At 53.4% G+C, this 18,634-nt stretch overlaps 7 protein-coding genes across 7 annotated transcripts; 5 read left to right on the top strand and 2 right to left on the bottom strand.

Annotated features, from left to right (window-relative positions):
• Positions 1 to 478: 478 nt before the first annotated feature.
• P153DRAFT_358423 (FMI2 protein) lies at positions 479 to 1,450 on the top strand (the record flags this gene model as incomplete). The annotated part of the gene is made up of 1 exon (XM_033666795.1): positions 479 to 1,450. The coding sequence occupies one exon, from the start codon at positions 479 to 481 to the stop codon at positions 1,448 to 1,450; it is 972 nt and encodes a 323-aa protein (XP_033521937.1).
• Positions 1,451 to 2,357: 907 nt separating this feature from the next.
• On the top strand, positions 2,358 to 2,909 carry P153DRAFT_358424 (uncharacterized protein; the record flags this gene model as incomplete). The annotated part of the gene is made up of 1 exon (XM_033666796.1): positions 2,358 to 2,909. One exon carries the CDS (start codon positions 2,358 to 2,360, stop codon positions 2,907 to 2,909), a length of 552 nt encoding a protein of 183 aa, XP_033521938.1.
• Positions 2,910 to 4,980: 2,071 nt separating this feature from the next.
• P153DRAFT_295249 (uncharacterized protein) lies at positions 4,981 to 6,001 on the bottom strand (the record flags this gene model as incomplete). The annotated part of the gene is made up of 2 exons (XM_033664015.1): positions 4,981 to 5,690; positions 5,740 to 6,001. Coding segments are annotated over 2 exons (972 nt in total), but the record flags the coding sequence as incomplete, so codon positions are not given.
• A 1,029-nt stretch (positions 6,002 to 7,030) lies between these two features.
• P153DRAFT_319842 (uncharacterized protein) lies at positions 7,031 to 10,262 on the top strand (the record flags this gene model as incomplete). Its single annotated transcript, XM_033665100.1, has 3 exons — positions 7,031 to 7,395; positions 7,455 to 9,532; positions 9,588 to 10,262. Coding segments are annotated over exons 1-3 (3,099 nt in total), but the record flags the coding sequence as incomplete, so codon positions are not given.
• A 197-nt stretch (positions 10,263 to 10,459) lies between these two features.
• Positions 10,460 to 12,445, bottom strand: P153DRAFT_295266 (uncharacterized protein; the record flags this gene model as incomplete). Its single annotated transcript, XM_033664018.1, has 2 exons — positions 10,460 to 11,526; positions 11,617 to 12,445. The coding sequence occupies 2 exons, from the start codon at positions 12,443 to 12,445 to the stop codon at positions 10,460 to 10,462; spliced, it is 1,896 nt and encodes a 631-aa protein (XP_033521941.1).
• A 1,219-nt stretch (positions 12,446 to 13,664) lies between these two features.
• P153DRAFT_398172 (uncharacterized protein) lies at positions 13,665 to 15,494 on the top strand (the record flags this gene model as incomplete). Its single annotated transcript, XM_033671616.1, has 3 exons — positions 13,665 to 14,089; positions 14,173 to 14,379; positions 14,426 to 15,494. 3 exons carry the CDS (start codon positions 13,665 to 13,667, stop codon positions 15,492 to 15,494), a joined length of 1,701 nt encoding a protein of 566 aa, XP_033521942.1.
• Positions 15,495 to 16,290: 796 nt separating this feature from the next.
• P153DRAFT_358429 (uncharacterized protein) lies at positions 16,291 to 17,395 on the top strand (the record flags this gene model as incomplete). Its single annotated transcript, XM_033666797.1, has 5 exons — positions 16,291 to 16,633; positions 16,684 to 16,704; positions 16,762 to 17,105; positions 17,235 to 17,315; positions 17,381 to 17,395. 5 exons carry the CDS (start codon positions 16,291 to 16,293, stop codon positions 17,393 to 17,395), a joined length of 804 nt encoding a protein of 267 aa, XP_033521943.1.
• Positions 17,396 to 18,634: the final 1,239 nt, after the last annotated feature.

Genomic DNA, 18,634 nt, shown 5'->3' on the forward strand with positions numbered 1-18,634 from the left:
TATGTATCTAGTGATCAATTAACAAGTGGGAGGTTGTGAGGGAGGTAGAAGACCAGTCATAGTTGACGCATTACGTCAGCGATATTCAACGCCTGCTCTCGGTTCCAGACATCCCTTCGTACACCACAATAACCTTCTAACGTTCCATGCTTCTGTCTTATGATTATAGTGTATGCTGCATCTTACACATCGATCATGATGTTGTCTGCCAGGCAGCTGTCATAGCGTATCAAGACATCAAGACCCCGCCTTGTATCGGATCCACTAGCTCGTTGCCGCCTGCCTCAGCTTTCGAGACCCTCCCACTCAACGACACGCCGCCAAAGTGCCTCACCTCACTGCGATCCAGCGCACGTCCGACACCTCACGTTATATATCCCCACTCGGCTGCTCGCGCTCCACCAGAACTTACTCAACATCTTCTCCGCCACTGTATCCACCACAAGCTCACATCACCATACATTACAACTCGCCCGTTATGAACTTCATAGCTTCACCTCACAAGGAGTCGGCTATGTCCGACTCTCCCGACACTGTGCATCGGCGCAACCACAACGAGTATAGCTATCGACTGCCAACGCCGCCGCGAATCGTCGTGCCCCCACCTACCCTCACCACCGAGATGCCTGGGCTCGCACTCGGCAATGCATCTGCAGAGGAGGTGGACATGAGCTTCTTGAAGGATATGAACCTCGAGAACATTGTGCAGACCAACACGCTGCTTGATTGGGCATATGAACGTCGCAGGCAGGCGCAGATGATCTTACCCTGGCTATATCTGGGTCCCATGGTGTCTGTGAAAGACAAGGCGTTCCTGGCGCGGGAGGGCATCACAATGGCCCTGGCTATTCGCGCCCAAGAAAACACTTTGAAGGGCGCCTTGCTGGCAGCGAACGAGGTGTGTGCCGAGGTGAGGACCATCGAATCATCCACCTTCCACGCCCTCGTCGGGCGGTTCGCAGAAACTACCAGGATGATCAACTCACATGTCGCACGGGCCCGACAGTATTCCATAGAGAAGACTGGCCAGCCAACACTAGGAAAGGTGTTGGTGTTCTGCGAATCCGGCAACGAGAAGTCTGCAGCTGTCGTCGCGGCATATCTCATGGACACGCTGAGCAACTTCAACCACGTCAAGGCCATGCAGGTCTGCCAAGCTCAGCGCTTCTGCGTCAACTTCGATGACACCCTCAAGAACATCCTGCGCTCACACTGGGACATCATTCAGGCGAAGCGTTCGGTTGCTACTTCGAACGCACAATCACTACAAACTAGCAGTACGCTGAACGGTAATGCCTCACACCTCCAACCTTCCCAGTCTCTCAGTCGCAAGCGATCTATCGAGACCACCTGCGACGACGAGGATATGGACATGGGCGACGGCATGGACTCTTCAGACGCTCTCCGCTTTAGCGGGCGTGATGTGACTCCTTTCCAGGATATGTCGTAGGCGGTCGATTTCCTTGTTGCGTGCGTTTGGAACACTCTCTTACTTCTCATGATACCCTGCATAGTTACGGCGTTTTATAAAGGCTGCTTTGCATCCTGTTTGGCTATGACTAGTCGGTGGGTATGGATTAATTGGTCGCCCCTGCTTGTTACGTCCGCGCCCATAGCAAACAACACTGAATCATTTTTCTGTACTGCCAGACCCTTCTTGCCAAGATTGTATCCGATTTAATTTTGTTCTTTTTGTTTCGTCTTTCCTCGAGCTTCTACTCTGGCTCAATCTGCATGTGCAATCACTACAAGTGCAGGAAGAACCCACGATCGCCGGGTCACCAATCGCGAGTCACAGTGAGGTGACCAGTCGGTGTGCTTCGCCAGCCTCGACGTATCAGACACTGGTCAACATTCCAATAATGTTTCGGATTTCCAAGTCGATGAGCGAATAGGCTTAAATCCATCACGAAGATTGTGGGACAACTTTCTGAAGCCACTCAGGAAGGTATGACTAACGCTGTCGCCCATCGCAGAACTCCTGCCCAAGGCTTCATTCGGTTAGGTGAGACCTTGCCTCTGCCTTTTCGTCCAGCCCAAGGAGTCTCCATCGACTCAAACGTTAGGTAGATCCGATTATCGATTCATCTTTACACATTGCTTCCAGACTTATCCCTAGTTTGAGGCCCCCGTACCAATAAAACGTCGCAAACTGGATTGTCGCAACATCGCAACAGTGGTTGGCGCTACCAATCCCCGTTCCAATCGGGGCAGGCGGCATAAAAAACGCTCATGGAATTCCTATATCAACGTCTCTTTGAGATCCAAAACAATTGTCCATTGCGACAGAAGCTTCCAACCAACGAGGAAGCCCCAAGGGCCATGTGAACAAGCCAATGTCCCCGTCAACACGCATGATGGGTGCCAAACCCCCAAAACGCCCGCGCCGGATTTTGAAGCCGCATCACAGGCAGAAAATCACCGAGAACACACACCCCACGCACATATCTCGTCGCGTCAAACTGGAGAAGGGACCGCAGTGGGGTCCCAAGGCCGCAGAGGAAGACACGTGGATCGACAATTACGCACGCTACCTGCAACGGAGCGAGATAAGGCGCGCAATGCTCTCTGCTCCGGAACGAGAGCTAGAGCCAGAGCAGGAACCAGCGCCAGAGCCAGAGCCGCATTTCATGGATATGATTGAGCACGAAGGTTCCTGGCTCACAGTGTGTCTCGCGAAGGAACCTGAGACCCTTGAGGATTCGCAGACGTCTTCGCCTGATATCTCAGGCCCGGTATCTCAAGACACGCCGGTCTCGTTGCACGCTCGTGTACCCACACCACCCCCTGGACCCGTCGACGCTACAGTCCCGACTACGAAGCCCGCGTCTGACAACACTCCGAGGTTCTATGCAAGGTGGCACAGTCTACAGGGTGAAGGAAGAAATGGATTTTACGGATCCATGTAGAGGGGTGGGTAAAGGGGCTAAGGGAGGCATGGCTGTGAGACGAACTGCAAGGCGACAGAACACAATTATATCTCGCCCCGCCGCGCCCCTCCTTTTCTCGTTTCCCTATACTACAGCGAATACCAGAACACACGAACCAGGTCAAACGTTCGAAACATGGGAGCTTATGCTGGGTGGATCTTTGGACTGAGGAAGGCTTAGCAGCTACTGGAGCCTAAGCGCGATTAGATCATCAGCTCCGAATAGAAACATCTACTCAGTATTTGCAAATTTGACATGTGAAGCCCATCAATCAAGAACTATATCCCACTTTTTCACCTACCCAAGCGCTCAACCTCCTCCCTGCCCACCGACTTACAATTGCATCCTACCTTCATCGGTCAAATACGAAAAACAGTCAACCCTATCATGTACAAAACATTTCTACCCCCTACCAAAGCATCTTCCCAACCGCCTCCCGAAACGTTCCATCATCCACAGTCAACTTTTCGAGATTCTTCTCAACACGTCCCCCGCCATCCCGTCTCGATCGTCTCCCAGCACACTTCCATGAGCCTTTCCAGCACTACCATCTGACACGCCGTTCGGCAGCCCATCATCGCTGACCCCCAACATCAAGGACAGCACGAACCCAACGACGACTCCCACACAAGCCAGCTAATGTTTTTGATAAACTGTGACTATGCACCTCTGATGATAGATTGACAGCTACCACCAACCTACTAACCAGTTCCAAAGACACAAACCCATATACTCTCCCCATCTCCCGCAGAACGAGTGCGAACGCCACGGTACGGACCGCGGTCTAGTTGTGTAGAAAGATTTTGCGGGGTGGGAAGGGCTATCTAGTGGATACGATATCCAACTGGTGAGCAGCCCTGATTAGGAGTCGGTTGAAAAATGGTGCCTCGGTGGTATGGTGGAATGCAGCTGATGTGATGTGATGGGATGTGATGGGATGGGCTGGAGATCGGGTTAAGGGCGATGTTTGAGTTGGATGAGGACAAGACAGAAGGTAGGGAAATGTGGTGTGAATGAGTGGACTAGGGGTGCGTTTGGTTTGGTTCGATGTGTTGATGGTTAAGCTTTGTTCAGTCATATCGTGCATATATGTGTGAAAGAAGCTTGGCTAGTACCGGCTGTGGGTAGGAAACAGAGGAGGGGTGTCGATGAGAGGCTTTTGAGGGGTATGAAGCGAGGGGATACTTGGGATCGTGGTGTGGGGTTAATATGTTTCAGGATACTTGACGCTTGTGGTAGCTATGTGCGATTGTTTGGCCATGCTTCACGAAGTTCCTTTGCATATGTAGAAAGAAACCATAAATTTTTGGGTGTTGGCTCTTTGCTGATTTTATGTGTTTTGTGTCGCTAGCATTGGTATGAGAGCTTGAATACCGGTTCGGTGAGAGCGACTTGCCCATCTCTATACTCCATGATGATGATCGATTCAAGAGAAGCTTTGCGCAGTGCTGAGATGGACTAATGTGATAGAACGCCTGAGACGCGCACGAAATCCATATCACAAACTGTCAAATGAGATGATGAATGAGATGAGATTCTGGGATGACTATATGAAACACTAAAGATGAGTGGGGAAAGAAATCGCCGGAAAGTATCCATGATCTTTGGCCGACGAAGGAAAAACTTGCTGACCACCTGTTGATGAAAGTTGTATGCCTGTACCTGTACTGCTGCAAACGTATATGTGAAAAAGAGATTGGTAGCTGGAAGTATGATGTCGCACCACTTGGAAATACACGCTTGGCCTTTGTGCTGCCTCATGGGCGATGAATGATTGTGATGGGGAAAAACTGGGAGCTGATGGTAATGTCAAGGATACACTTTTGGGTTTGGAATGATGCTGGAAAGCGCAAAGCTAATGAAAGAAAAGGGGGGATGTCGCTGGACAAGGATAATGAGCAATGTCGTGATAAAAGTCGAATGGATACTTTTGCTCTCCTGTGAGGAATGATGTTCCACGTCATGTCGTTGATAGGCTCGTTCCCAATGCTGAGAAATGGGACAAAGTGAGTGGGAATGTCCAAGTTGGAAAATCCATCAACCCTCTTCTTTAGGCTGCCGGACTGATGCAGAAGGAAGTCGTGATCGGACTATAACTAAGACGTGGTCGCTGCCGGACGTCTCCTTTCTCGTCATTGTCATCGTCATCTCGTCGACGCTTTTCACTAGTAAATTCAATGCGGTAATGGGCCATATTCGCCATGTTCGGGTTGAGAAGCCACATCCTTCGATGCCAGTTGAAGATCCACCGGTCCGTGCTACGAAGGCTTCGTATGACTTTCAAGGTCATCTGTTTGTGAAGTTGCTTTCCATCGTAAGGCATTATGTTCGCAATGTGTGATTTCAGGATGAAACCACATGCGAGCCACTCATAGTCGTGACCCTTCATGCAGATAGGGCCCCTCTCGCCGTATTGAGATTTGCACCCCTGCAGATCAGATTTACGTATCTCTGTGATCGACAGCCACATGTCGGCTCCCGAATTTTCCAGCTGCTCGAGTGTGATATTGGAGTCGTCGATGGGTATCGCTGTGTCCCGAATCCAAACTGGAATATTTACATCACAAGTAGTTTTGATGGGCTCGGAAGTCTCATTGATTCGAAGTGGCCCATGCTTTGTGAAAATCGTTTCCGTGGTTTCGTAACGAGCTTTCACAGTTGCCGGTCGAAGCCCTTTGGTAAGGATCTCGGCGACGAACACTCGTTGACCGATACGTTGGCTCTCTTCGTAGTGAAATTTAGCTCTTGCTTCAGCACGGGCTGTTCATAGTCAGCATTTTATCTGTGGGGTAGTTATATGCTCACTTACCAAGTGAATTGAACGCGGAAATCATGGATGAAGGGTCGCGCTTCATATTCCATTTCAGATGGCGTTCGATACGTCCCACGGTCAAATCCATCTTTCCGATGAACTTGCTGATGGACTGGAAAGCGTTGCGCTTTCTGATTCGGAGCCGAGGTTCTGCACGGTGTCTGACATGAGTGTCCTTGGTCACATTGCTACTCAAAGTTGCAGCGACTTCGTGGTGTGTGCGATAGAACCTGGGTGGAAGTCCGACTCGTGATCTCCTCTCGAAGCATCTGTCACATTAGCTTGTTGATAGCATAACCCGTAATGACAACGTACACTTCAGCGTCTAGGAGTTTAGAAGTGACTTCTCTTCTTTGATTCTCTTTCAAGTCAGAATCCTTGACACCTATCTTCCCATGTCCAGAACTTGGGCCTGGTCCTGGAGGTTCAGAAGGCGAAGATGGATCTGCAGGAGGCGTGGCGAGTTGATGTTTCGTTGAGCTTTTCCGACGCACTGCCTCACTCGACGATCCAGACTTCAACCTCTGGAGTAGAGACTCGATTGACGTACGCGAATCCATGAATGAGATGTGAGGGATGATGACGAAGGCTGAAGTGTTTGGAGGAAGTGTCTCTAGACGAGAGGCTTGACTGCGGAAGAGAAATGATAAGAAAAGGTTGGTGTAGGAAAGAGAGTCAACTGTAGTAGTAGGAGAAGCTCGTTATATACCCATAGGAGACGGCGGGATGGAGATGGGCGGTAAGAGAGCCGCCAACGCAGGAGTTGATGGCAAGGTAAAGGTCATGGTCGGCGAGATGGATGTCTCTCATCACATGCAGTGAGTTACATGGCGGTAAGAGTGGGAGAAAATGACCGGCTTTTGTGCTTGCAGTTGGTGTGTTAACATCTCAGCCTTGACACGAAGGTGAGAGTACTCCCACATCATGTGTGATTGACGGCTTGTGATATGTGTAGGTAGCATCATGTTCTTCACAGCGAACGTGAAATCAAAATGGTCATGAAGAAGGTAGACGAGTGAGAGATGCAAGATGTGAGAGTGAGTCTGATTAATGGGATATGTGATTGGAGAGACATGTGCGCTATACCACTCTCATCAACGGAGGCGAATGTGTCACCTACGAGAAACGTGACGAAATCGATGTTTCGAAGGATGATGTTGGGTGAAGCGTGGTTGAAGCTGTCTTGAACAAGCACCCCACCGCCAAGCAGTGCGCCATTCTGATTGGCAGGCGCGACCGCGTTCCCGAGAGCTGTCACTTGCGACACGCAGCATTCACACAATTGACATCCTTTTGCTACAACCAAGATGACTTCGTCTATAGAAACGGAGATTCTGAACAAATACAATCTCACGACACTGTACCCCGCACAATGGCCGGAAGAGAAGGACCAAGCAGACGAGGCGGAGGACTCGGAGGACGAGGCCCCGGCGGTGACTACGACAACATCTAAGCTTAACCGCCGGAAGTCACGATACTCCGTGCTGGAAGACAGGTCACGGCTCTCGCGGCCAATCCCCGGGGCCGAGCGGTCCAAAGATGGCGTGGAGAACCTGGTGCAGAAGGACGAGCAGGACCCGCTGGGCATGTACCCGAGCGTGGTGCAGGTGCTGCGGGCGAACCACCTGGCCGTCGAGGACGACATCAAGCTGCGTGAGTGGGCATTGTGCCGTGGAGGCTGCGCCAAGCCGTGCTGATAGGGCGCCGCATAGGGAACCGCTTCCTGCTCAGCTCGACGACCTTCTCGCCCGCCCTCTTCCTCGCCCAGGTGCACAGCGATGCCTCGACCGACTCGCTGCTCGAGGGCCTTGACTTCCTCTCTCGCTCCATCGAGCAGAAATCGGCCTCGCTCAAGGTGCTCGTCGAGACCAACTTCGACCGCTTCGTCGGCGCCAAGGCCACCATCGATCGCGTCTATAACGAGATGCGTGCAAAGGAGAGCGAGCCAGACCCGCCCAGGCGCCCCTCCCACGTGAGAGGTGCCAGCCGCGCGAGCTTCTCGGGCAGAAAGCCCAGCGACACAGTGCCCTCGGCCACGGTCCCGGCCGAGCGGAGGAAGAACGCCCTGGTCAAGGAGAGCGAGTACGGCGTGCACGGCATCAAGGTCCCGTTGACTGAAGTCGCTATCAAGGCAGAGGAGGTGTGGGGGCCTGCGCTGGGCGGACGCGACAAGGAGCAGAACCTCAAGGCCATACTGGACTCGGTCGAGCAGCACCGCGGCCTGTTCGAGGTCGGTTCCGCGATACAGGATGCGATACGGCGCAGGGACTACGACATGATCGTGGACGAGTACAGACGCGCGCGCAAGTACGCCGAGGAGGCTCGCTTCGTTGCTGAGCAGGCAAACTCTACCCGCACCCCCCTTACCGACTCCCAGATACACCAGATCATCGTCACGGCCAGGATGTGGATGGACGTGGAGCGCCAGATCGAGCAGTTCAAGAGGGAGTCCTGGAAGAGGCTCGCATCCACGCACTTTACAAAGCACCAGCTCGGCAGTGAGAACACCAAGTCGGGCGAGTACCTGAGCATCATATCCGTCTTGCTGGAGCTGGGCACTGAAGACAGCCCCATCTGGATCTGGCTGCTTTCGCGTTACGAGTACTTCAAGTCCCGCCTCAACCACACCTGTGAGCGTTCGAGAGTCGAGACTGAAATCCTCCGTCGTCATCTTTCGAATGGAGAGAAGCCTAGTTTGCGACTCCTGCAGAAGCACCTGCGATCGGTGCCGACCAGCAACAACATCACCCCTGAGCCATCCAAGCTGGACTCGCCCAAAGTGATTGAGTTTTGGGAACACGTGCACGCCTCTATGAACACGCTTCTATCTATGAAGGGTGGTCTTCTCGGTGAATTGGTTGAGTACTGGGAAATCACACAATCCTTCATCGCTGGCCGTGCGCAGAGAAACCTGCCCACCGGCCATCGCAATCAGTCTGCAGTACACCACAAGCTGTCGCCTACTAACGTAACAGACCTGCACAACGGAATGGCAGAGCTCATCACCATCGTCCGAGAACACCTGTACTCTTTCTTCTCCGATCCGCCCATCGAAGACGTGTCGCTCCTCCTCTCCCCATACCCAACATCTCCAGAACCCTCGACACCAAAGACACCCATGAGCGCACTTCTAACTCCCAACCCCAACTCGAGATTCCGCTTCGATCCCAACAACGTCCCCCCGCCGTCTCCGAGCCGTGGGGAGACATGGGAGAAATACGCCTTTTGGCCTCCGCACTCCAACGCACTTTCAGGCTCGCACTACCTCTCCAAGACGCTTGTGTTGATTGGCACAGCAGCAAACGAGTTTGCCTCTCTCCGCCTCCCTGATACACACCGCATAGACGAAGGCTTACGCCTGCTTGTCGGCGGCGTTCGCGAACGCAGCGTGCAAGCCGTGTGTGCAGCGTGGAACACGGACGCGGAGAAACTCAAGGTGCTCGAGGACTGGACGCGCAATGAAGAACATAGAGACACAACGAACCTGCCCCAGCGCTTCCTCGCTGTGCAGAGTTTCCTGCTGAACAACCTGCAGAAGATCATGTATGTCGAGGCGTCGAGCAAGACGGCGGTTGATGTCGTGGTCCCGCCAAGCAACAAGCTCTTGCAGATGGTCAGGAGCCAGTTTGTAACCAGCTTGTACCGCACGCTAAGCGGGATGGTCGAGTGTGCCGAAAAGGGGCGTCTAGCACTCGGCGCCGACTTCGACACAAAAGGCGACGACCTAACCATGAACGAAGAGGACACCGAAGACGGCAGCGAATGGGGCCGCGTCAACGCCGACAAACAAGTAAGCCCTCCCCTCCCCATCCACAAACCCGCCTCACCAACTAACCTCCCACCAGTCAACGCGCCTCCTCCTCACCCTCTCAAACATGTCCCACTTCGCCACAACCACCACCCCAACCCTAATCTCCCTCTTCGAAACCCTCTTCTCCATCCAACTAACCGACGAAAGCACCCGCATCCACTCCGTCCTCAGCCAACTCGACACCCAACTCTTCGCCTCCTACACCACGCCCCACGCCACCCAAAACAACACCACAATCGAAGCCGGCATCTTCGCCCCAACCTGGGCCGCCACCCCCCACCCCGCCTCCCCCTCCCCCTTCGTCTCCACAGTCCTCCTCGCCCTCGTAATCGTCCACACAGAAGCCAGCACCACCGCCGCGCCCCTCACACCGCGCATCCTCCGCGCTTTGACGGAATCCTGCACGCTTTCCCTCATCGCGACGTTTGAGTCTGCGCGCCTTCCGGCTATTAGTCTGCAGCAGCTCATGCAGGCGACCCTGGATGTGGAGTTTATGGCTCAGACGCTCGCGGCGTATACGACGGAGAAGGCGAGTCAGATTCAAAGTGATATTTATCAGGTGTTGGATCGGAAGACGGATAATAAAGCTAGGGTGAGGCTGCAGGATGAACTTGGGGGGTTGAGGCGGACGCTTAAGGGGTTGAGGGAGGGGACGAGGGTGCAGTTTGCGTGTTTTAGACGGGAGAGGAGGAGGGAGGAGGGGGGTGGGAGACGGTAGGTAGGTGTGTAGGGGTTGTTGTGAGTCGGTTTGATTGAATTTAAGGAAGTAGATATGTGTATATATTCGTGTATATTTTCCCATTCTCCAACCCAAAACTCCCAAATCATGATATATGTATATAACAACAGGGTATAGTGAATAAACAAATTCATCCAAAGCAACAACATCATTCATAAAAACCCCCATCACGTCCCCCCTCCACTAACAGCACCAGCACCAGGCGACATCAGCCTCGACGCAAGCGCAATCTTATACGTCGCCACCCTCCTCGGCGTCACCTTCCCATTCCCATTCGCACCCTCCAACCCGCGCTTCCCACTCTTCACCGCCGGCGTAGGCGGGTCATCATAAAGCGTCGTATCCGAGTCTGATTTCGCATGTGAGAAGCTATCCTTCGCATGTGAGAAGCTATCCTTAGTAGGTGTGGGTTCGGAATCTGATTCGAGCGGAGAATCTGGTCTGCGCTGCGGGGGCGTGGGGGTCTCTGGCGCGGTGCCGTTTGTCCACTGCGCGGATGTGGCGGTGCTGGATGCTGTGGCGAGGAGTTCGTCTGAGGAGCGTTTTGTTTGGGCGAAGGAGAGGGGTGTTGCGGGGAGGGTGGCGGGGGTATTGTTGTAGGGGGGCTGGGTGTCGGGGAGCTGGGTGTCGGGGTGTGTGGCGGTGGTGGAGGGCAGGCTGAAGTCGTCCTGCGTGGCGCCGAGGGTAAAGGGCGGCGTGTCGTTCCAGTCCGGGTGCGCGACGCGCCCCATCATGTTGAAGGTGCCGGTTCCGGATCGGGCCCAGTTCCAGAGGCCGCGCCGCGTGGGGGTTGGCTCGAGGACGTTGCGCGTGTCTTCTTCTTCTTCCCCCTCCTCGTGCGACACGGCGAGGCTACGGTGAGACGCGGCGCCGGAGCTTGGGGGGTGCGCGTCGGGGGCTGAGGGGGACGCTGCTGTCCCGTTCTGGCTTGGCGGGCGAGTCCGTCTGTCCGGCGGGGTTACCCTTCTCAGTCTCTCCATGTCCTTCGCCCTGTCGCGCGGTGCTTCCGGGCTCGGCGTGGCCATTACTGATTCCATGGATGTTAAGACCGTGGAGATGGCTGGGCTTGTTATGCGTCGGCGGAGGGGTCCGGCGCTTAGGCCGGGAGGTCGGCGAGCTGGGCGGGGAGGAAGCGGGCGAGGCGGCGTCTTTGGGCGACGAGGGGGGGGAGGGGGGAGAAGTCGGACGGAGCTTGTGGAGGGAGCTGGTTTGGCGGACTGCGGGTCGGGCTGGGCTGGTTAATGCGGGTTACTATCGGTCTCGCGCGAAGACAAGGGAGACGGGCGGGTGCGGGGGGGGAGAGGGTAAAGACAGGGCTATTCACCTTGCTTGGCCTTTTTCTTCCCCTTGACGGGGCAGTTGGGGCCCGCCTCGTGGTCGTGGTACTCGCACTTGTTGCCGGCCTCGGTCGGGTCGTCGAACAGCACGCCGCCCGTCCCGAGGCGGATGGCCTTGACGAGGTCGAGGGCGAAGTCGGGGTTGTTCTCGAGGCACTGGCGGTACGTCTCCACGTCGCGGTGGCTGGCAGGGTCCATGATCTGTCGCGCCGCGATGCGCGTCATCAGCTGACGGAAGGGCGAGCCGGCCGGGCTCTTGCGGTAGATGTCGTCGATCTCGTCGGCGTCGGGGACCAGCTCGGCCTCGTGCAGGCCCTTGCGGTACTGGTCCATGGCCGCGTTCTTCAGCTGCGACATGTCGAAGCGGTCGCACAGGAGATACAGCTTGTGGCAGCTCACGGCGTACTCGTACTTCTGGTTGGCGTCGGGCATGTCAGACACGTCGTCGAGCGTGCCCTGGTACAGCCACTTGACCAGCAGCTCGAAGCCCGCCGGGTCGTGGTCGGGCAGGTCGAGCGTGTCGTCGTCGCCCTCGAGCTCGGCCTCGAGCAGCTCCGAGTGGTGGCATAGCAGGTTGCGATGGAGGGTCCAGCGGCGCTTGGCCGCGCCCACGTAAATATCGATCATAGGGCCGGAGAGCAATCTGTCGCGATGCAGCTTAGCTTTTGCGCGTACGTGTAGACGGTGGGAGTAGAGGCGATGCGCGAGGGCTGGGCGCACAGCGAGGCATCGCGACGACGGCGACTCGTCTTGCGCCGCCGTCAACTGGCATGCATCGCGACCATCGCTTTCCTCACTCTCGCGCGCTGATGCCATCTGCGATGCCAGTTGCGACGCGCGCGGCGATGCGTCTGTGCTCGCCCAAGGTTCGACTGGGGAAGTGACTAAGGAAGCGTCTACATACTCAGCATAGGTCGCGGCGGGCACATGGCCGATGCTCCCGTTCGCCATTCGAAGTCGCTGGGCGTTATAGGCAAAATCACGATAGTAGACGAGCTGGTCGTACCATCCCATGCGGCGCGGTGATGATTCTTGTCATAGGGTGCAGCGAGTGCAATGGAGAGCGAGATGAGTTGGAACTGGAAGCGGACTTGAGCTGCCCTTTTACGAATACGGCCTGACAGCACGCAGGAACAGGTACACGTCGGGCGTGTGGCTGGTCAATCTGACATCACGCGCCACAGGGGTATCTCGTCTCCAACCTCATCTCGTTCCCGTGCCAAAAGCACCCTCGACCTGGTTCATTTGGCTGCTGTTCTGATGACGTGGTGCTGGATTGGCATGGGTACGTGGCGCCTTCGCCTGTGTGCCAGTCAGCTTCGCGTCTATGCGCCCAATAATTGACACGTCTTTACAACCGTATCCATTTCATACGTGGATTTGTGGACTCGAACAACGATCATTTCGTAAAAGTCAGGTGAATAGTCTAGACACTGGTAGGGATTTGAGCTTCCTATGACTAAGTCACTGCGCCATAGCTCAAACGTGACCAGAGGTAAAGCTAAGGACCGTCTTCTACCGTAAATGCTTCTTTTGACTTCTTCTCCATCGCGTTTAGATTTCCAGGATCAAAGTAGATGATCTTCAGGCGCGTTGGGGTGTCTCTCTACCGTTTCCAGTGCTTATGTATCCAGCATCTCTCTTCACCGCCAGCCATGACTCCTCATGCATGTTCCCGCAGTCTTTCATATGTCAAACGAAAAGAGCAGGAGAATGTGAGACAGAACGTCGCTCAGAGAGATGACTATCGTGCTGGAAGCTTGTAGTGGCAGTATCGCCAATAATACCTTTGAATCTCATTTCCATCGCATCTTCTCATCATGAAACTCTTCCAATCACTCTGTGTAGTTGTACTCTCATTTCCCATCTCATCACTGTAAACACTCCTTGTCTTGCCATGCAATCGACGGTACCACAACATATGCGCGACGGGCCGAGCTATCCCCGACCACACATCTGTCTTCCCACCAATTTACCTTCACCTCCCCCCCATATCCCGCTCTCAATGCCCAGAGTGTATCCGGCGTGAGCTGCGATGGAGGCCTTGTGGCCGGTGCGCCAGCCTTACGGCCTGAGCCTCTTTCACCAAAATGCTTGTATCGCAAGTGCAGCAACTGCTCCGTTGCCTTCGACCACCACTTCTTCTGAGCACGCGACGTCACGCTCCAGTTCGAAAGCGCGCACACACCGGTTAAAAAAGCTTCGAAAGATTGATATGGGGGTCTCGAGCTCGAGGAGCAGTCGCTTGAGAGATATTGGGGGTACGGCGAAGGAGCGGCGGAGACGTGGGGAGAAGTCACAGCGGCTGCATGTGAAGACCAGACATGACGGCTTGAGAACGCAGAGGGTCAAGCGGTCACAGCAGGAGTCCTGTGGTGCTACTGCTCGACCAGGGGCTTTGCAGAGCACTCCTATTACCATCGACAGCGACGTTGACGAAGACACTGAAGCTGGTGATGAGTCGGATGATGGGGTGGTGTTTCTTCACAGGCATATTCTGCTTTTGCATCGCAGATGCAGATCGCGGTCGCTAACATGTCCAGTGTGCCTAAGAAGGATGGGTCTACCCACGCAGCCTCCAGTTCGTCGCGCTCCAGGAACACTACGTTGCCTCCGTATGAACGTTTGGGTAGTATCTATTGGACCCCTGTGCGGGACGTTGCGTCAGGTCCATCCACGCCTATCGTACAGCCATCAGTTGAGAAGAGGGGAAAAGAGCGACGCGAAAGTAACGAAAGTGTGGCCACAGTGTACGTATCCCGTTGAATATTTTGATCATGGCTAACACAGGTTCAGAGATACGACACCATATCAGAGTACGAAGACTAAATATGGCATTAGAGAGACGCCCTACTTTCCCGACTCACACAGACGTCACAAGTCTCGTAGTGACCGAAGAAAACACCCGGTGCAGACTACACCCAGCCCTCCTTCGATCTCTTCCACGACTATCACACGTAGAGGCAGTAGCCGTCGACACAGTGCGGAGCAAACGTTGGGAAAAACGAACACTACTCCAAACTCGCACGACATCGTGCCGAACGATGGAAGTCCAGACACTACTGAGCAGAGCACACACGCACACGACCCTGCCACACAATCCCAACAAGACCTCGTCCTATCAGACATCCAAGACCCCACTCTCCGCAACAAGATCTCCCGACTCACAGCCGTAGCACCCTCCATACCCATATGCGACATATACCACCTCCTCCTCGAAAAGAACGAAAACTTCCAACAAACACTGCAAGAACTCACATCTCGCGCAAGCCTCGGCCCACCTATCCCAACACCAACACCCTCTACTACCCACACCCCAAAACCTTCTACCAACAGATATCCCGCGCTAGACGCCGACGACGCCGACGAACCAATGATAAAAATCGACTTCTCAGACCCAGATTTCTTCCACGACGCAGACGATGCGCCACTCACCCCGCCCCCAGAAACGCGAAAGTCGAAAAAGAAACCCAGAACAAAAATAGTCGGCCGGACGCCCAAGTCCACCAAGAAAGTAAATAAACGCTCTTTGTCTTCGTTCAAGACCCGACTCCCTCCACACGTCGCACGCGCATGCGCGAATATCCGCGTCAAGCGAGCTACGCAAGCCGATACGTACTTGCGCGAAACGAGCAGTGATAGGGAGTTCGTGGTGGGTGATGAGGTTGTTTTTCGGGATCCGGATGGGGAGTTCTATGTTGGTGGAGGGGGGAGCGATGGGGATGTGGAGATGGGGGGTTGTGATGGGGAGGATGGGGAGGGTTTGGGGGTTGGGATGCGGTCGCGGTGTGGGTTTGATGCTGGTACTGGGACTGAGGTTTTGGGGGGGAGGAAGGGGAGGGCGAGGGCTAGGGCGAGGGGGTAGGGTAGTGTGCGGGATGTAGATATGAGGGGTTGTGTGGCGGTATGGGGGTAGATAGGAGATGTAAAAGGGTTCTTGATTGGAGGTGGATAGAGTTATAAGGATGTTTTTTCTGAATTGGATGCTCTTGGTGGTTTTAATATGGTTGCTGTGATAAACGCTGATACGGATAGATAGTAACTCGTTCGGACATTCTGCGCATAGTCCCGTGGTTTGTTTTGATGCGTCTGCAGCGTTTGTGCGGGTTGCGTTCAAGTGTGTCTGCGGCGTTTGTGCGTGAGGTTGCGTTGTTCGCTCTGTGGGGGTGGGTGGGTGCGTGGGAATGGAGGTTGTGGGGAGTATGTTCACGGAGGATGTTCACGGAGTATGTTCAAGTAGTATGCTTTAGGAGTGTGTTCACAGAGTATGTTCAAGGAGTATGTTCAGGTAGTACGCTCCGGGAGTATGTTCTGGAAAGATATGCCAGGGACACATAGGTAGATGTATACCAACATCCTCTCGAACACCTTATCACCGTCGTCACCGCTACTTGGCCCGGGGATCTCCCTTACTTGCCCGTTTGCTGCTGAGACTGCGGGGTTGGTTGGGTAAAGGTAGCAGTGTTTGACACCGCCTTTTCTCTTTCTCTTACCTTGGTAGAGAGGGGGTGGGAGCTGCTGCTTACAAGCTCACTACCTGTCTCCAACCTCTCTACCTTCTTGATCATCCACCCTTCTATCCTATTATCCTCCTTATCCTCTGACACAACCTTGTCTGAACGCACATCACTTCTCTCAATCGTCTACACTACATTATCACGATGGCTCCAAAGACTCCCAGCCATCCTACCACCGGCCCGAAGCCCAAGAAACAAACACCCAAGACAAGAGCACGTCTTCCTCCGCCTGATACTCTCACTGCGGCAGCCAGGCATGCAGACATGCTGAACAAAACTGCCACCGAACCTCACACTGTAGAGTATATTGTTGTATCCTCAGATAACGAAGAGGATATCCAGAACAATGGCAACAATGCAAACACCACACCTCAACAGAAAGTAGCAGCAAAGCCAAAGACACGCCGTCAACATGCCCACAAGGCTGACCAGAAGCCACGCAAGCGACAGCGAGTTATCCTTGCTTCAGAGGAAGAAGAAGAAGATGGTATGCACCTACTATCTATCTCTGTACAGAAGTGTAGCTAATTATAATAGACTCTCTCCCTCTACGCTTACGTAAGTCTACTCTACGTAAGGAGCAAGGAAGTATACGCATACTAACACAAGGCATAGGTTCTAGAAGACGTAGTGAAACTCTTAGTGCCAGACAAGCAGGACAGGTGAAAGTAAGCGAAATCGTCGCTTACATGGCCAGGCTCAGTGAAAAGACTAAGAACTTGGAGATCAAGATACGTGGCTTGAAAGAACAGCAACACAGAATAGCTCCTCCTGTCGCCCACAATGAACAAGAGGATACACAGGAAGAAATTCTTGACAAGCCTGATGCAGAACTACAAGAATGGACCGCTGCAATGCAGGAGATTAGGAATCAATACCATGTCAGATCATCGCAGGATCAACTCCAACCTCCAGTTATCACGACAGAACCGCGCAAGAGAGGGCGAAATATCAAGCGTGTGCGATCGCAGTCGCGCTCCCGGCGCTTAGACGCGCCATCACCTTCAGACAGAGAGGACTAGAAATATGTATGTTAAGTCTTTTACTCTACTATATAAGACAGAAGGAAATCTACTTACGTGCTCTAGTATGCTACGCCTTCTACCTCTCTTATAGGCACAGACTACTATAAGCGTAGGAAAAGAAAAGTTCTAGAAGTCTACTATAGCGTAAGTCTAAGTTCTAGTATATTAGATATACCTCTTTCTAGATATCCTACTAATAGTATCTCTAGGTCTTTGTCTTCTAGCCTGCACATAAGAAGATAGCAGAGAAGGAAGGTATTTTACTAGCTAAAATATTTGTTTTTCTTTTTTTCTTTTTTAGTTTCTTTCTAAGCAAGCTTGCTAACTTACTTCTCTTCTTTCTTTCTACTAGTGTAATAAAAGTTTCCGTAATTCTTCCTCTAAAGCTACTTTCTCTTACTAATCCTTTCTACACTTCTCTAACCTCCTCCTACCTATTAGCTCTTTCTCCCCTCTTCTTTCTAACCTTTTCCTTCCTCCTTCTAGGCAGCACAACAAGCGCATACACAACAAACCCCCCTAATCCGCAGAACAGAAACATCACACCAGCTACAATACCAAAAATTGTAATAGGGGAGAGAGACGTTCCTGCTTGGGCGGGGTGCGGGGTTTGTAAGATTTGCAGGGCAGGGAGGGGTGGTGTGGTTATTAGTGTGATGAGAGATATAGGGGTTTGGGGGGAGATGGTGGGAGAGCTTGAGTCTGAGATGGAACTTGGCTTATGGTTGGACTTGTTGGGTAGGGTATACAACGTTTCTGAGGATGGTGATGTAGTAGTTGCTGGGACTGTTGGGTTAGGGACTTTGTGGGTCGAGGGTTGAAGGGGTAGGGAGGATGGGGAAGGTGGCGGGAAGGACGGCGTGGATAGGATGGAGGGGTTGAAGGATAGCATCTTGGTAGAGAGCGTTGGTGGGGATTTGGAGACTGAGGGTAAGTAGGATGGCGTATATGTACTCGGCGTAGTATTGTAATATACTGTAAGACATTGTGAGTTCACTAAGCCACGGGATAGGATGTTTTATGAGGATATTATTGTAACAACCTCACTACGTCAATGCGTTCCGTCCTCGACCTCTCTATCAAAGAATTTCCGCCATACAGCAACGCTTCCACTCCTTCACCGCTCTTATCCCGAATTCTACATCTTTTTCCACCACTACCCAAGAAAGCCGCCTAACTTATATTGACCAGTCACCCACCTTCTATTTCCCCATCTTCCCTCTACCATCCGGCCGCATCTGGGCATACGTAGATGGGGCTTTCTCGCATCAAGCTTTCCATGCCGCTACAATTCTTCGACAATTCTGGTACACATAAAGACACAATTCGAGGATTGAGGGCCCGAAGAAAACGATGCCGATGAACCATACTAGAGGCAGTCGGCCGATTCGGACCGCTCCTGAGGTGGTCTCGGGACTATCGGAGCGGGGTGGTAGAGAGAGAGGTGGCATCTTGCAGGGTGT

This window comes from Dothidotthia symphoricarpi (genome assembly GCF_010015815.1).
Source record: "Dothidotthia symphoricarpi CBS 119687 unplaced genomic scaffold P153scaffold_14, whole genome shotgun sequence".
NCBI lineage: Eukaryota > Fungi > Ascomycota > Dothideomycetes > Pleosporales > Dothidotthiaceae > Dothidotthia > Dothidotthia symphoricarpi.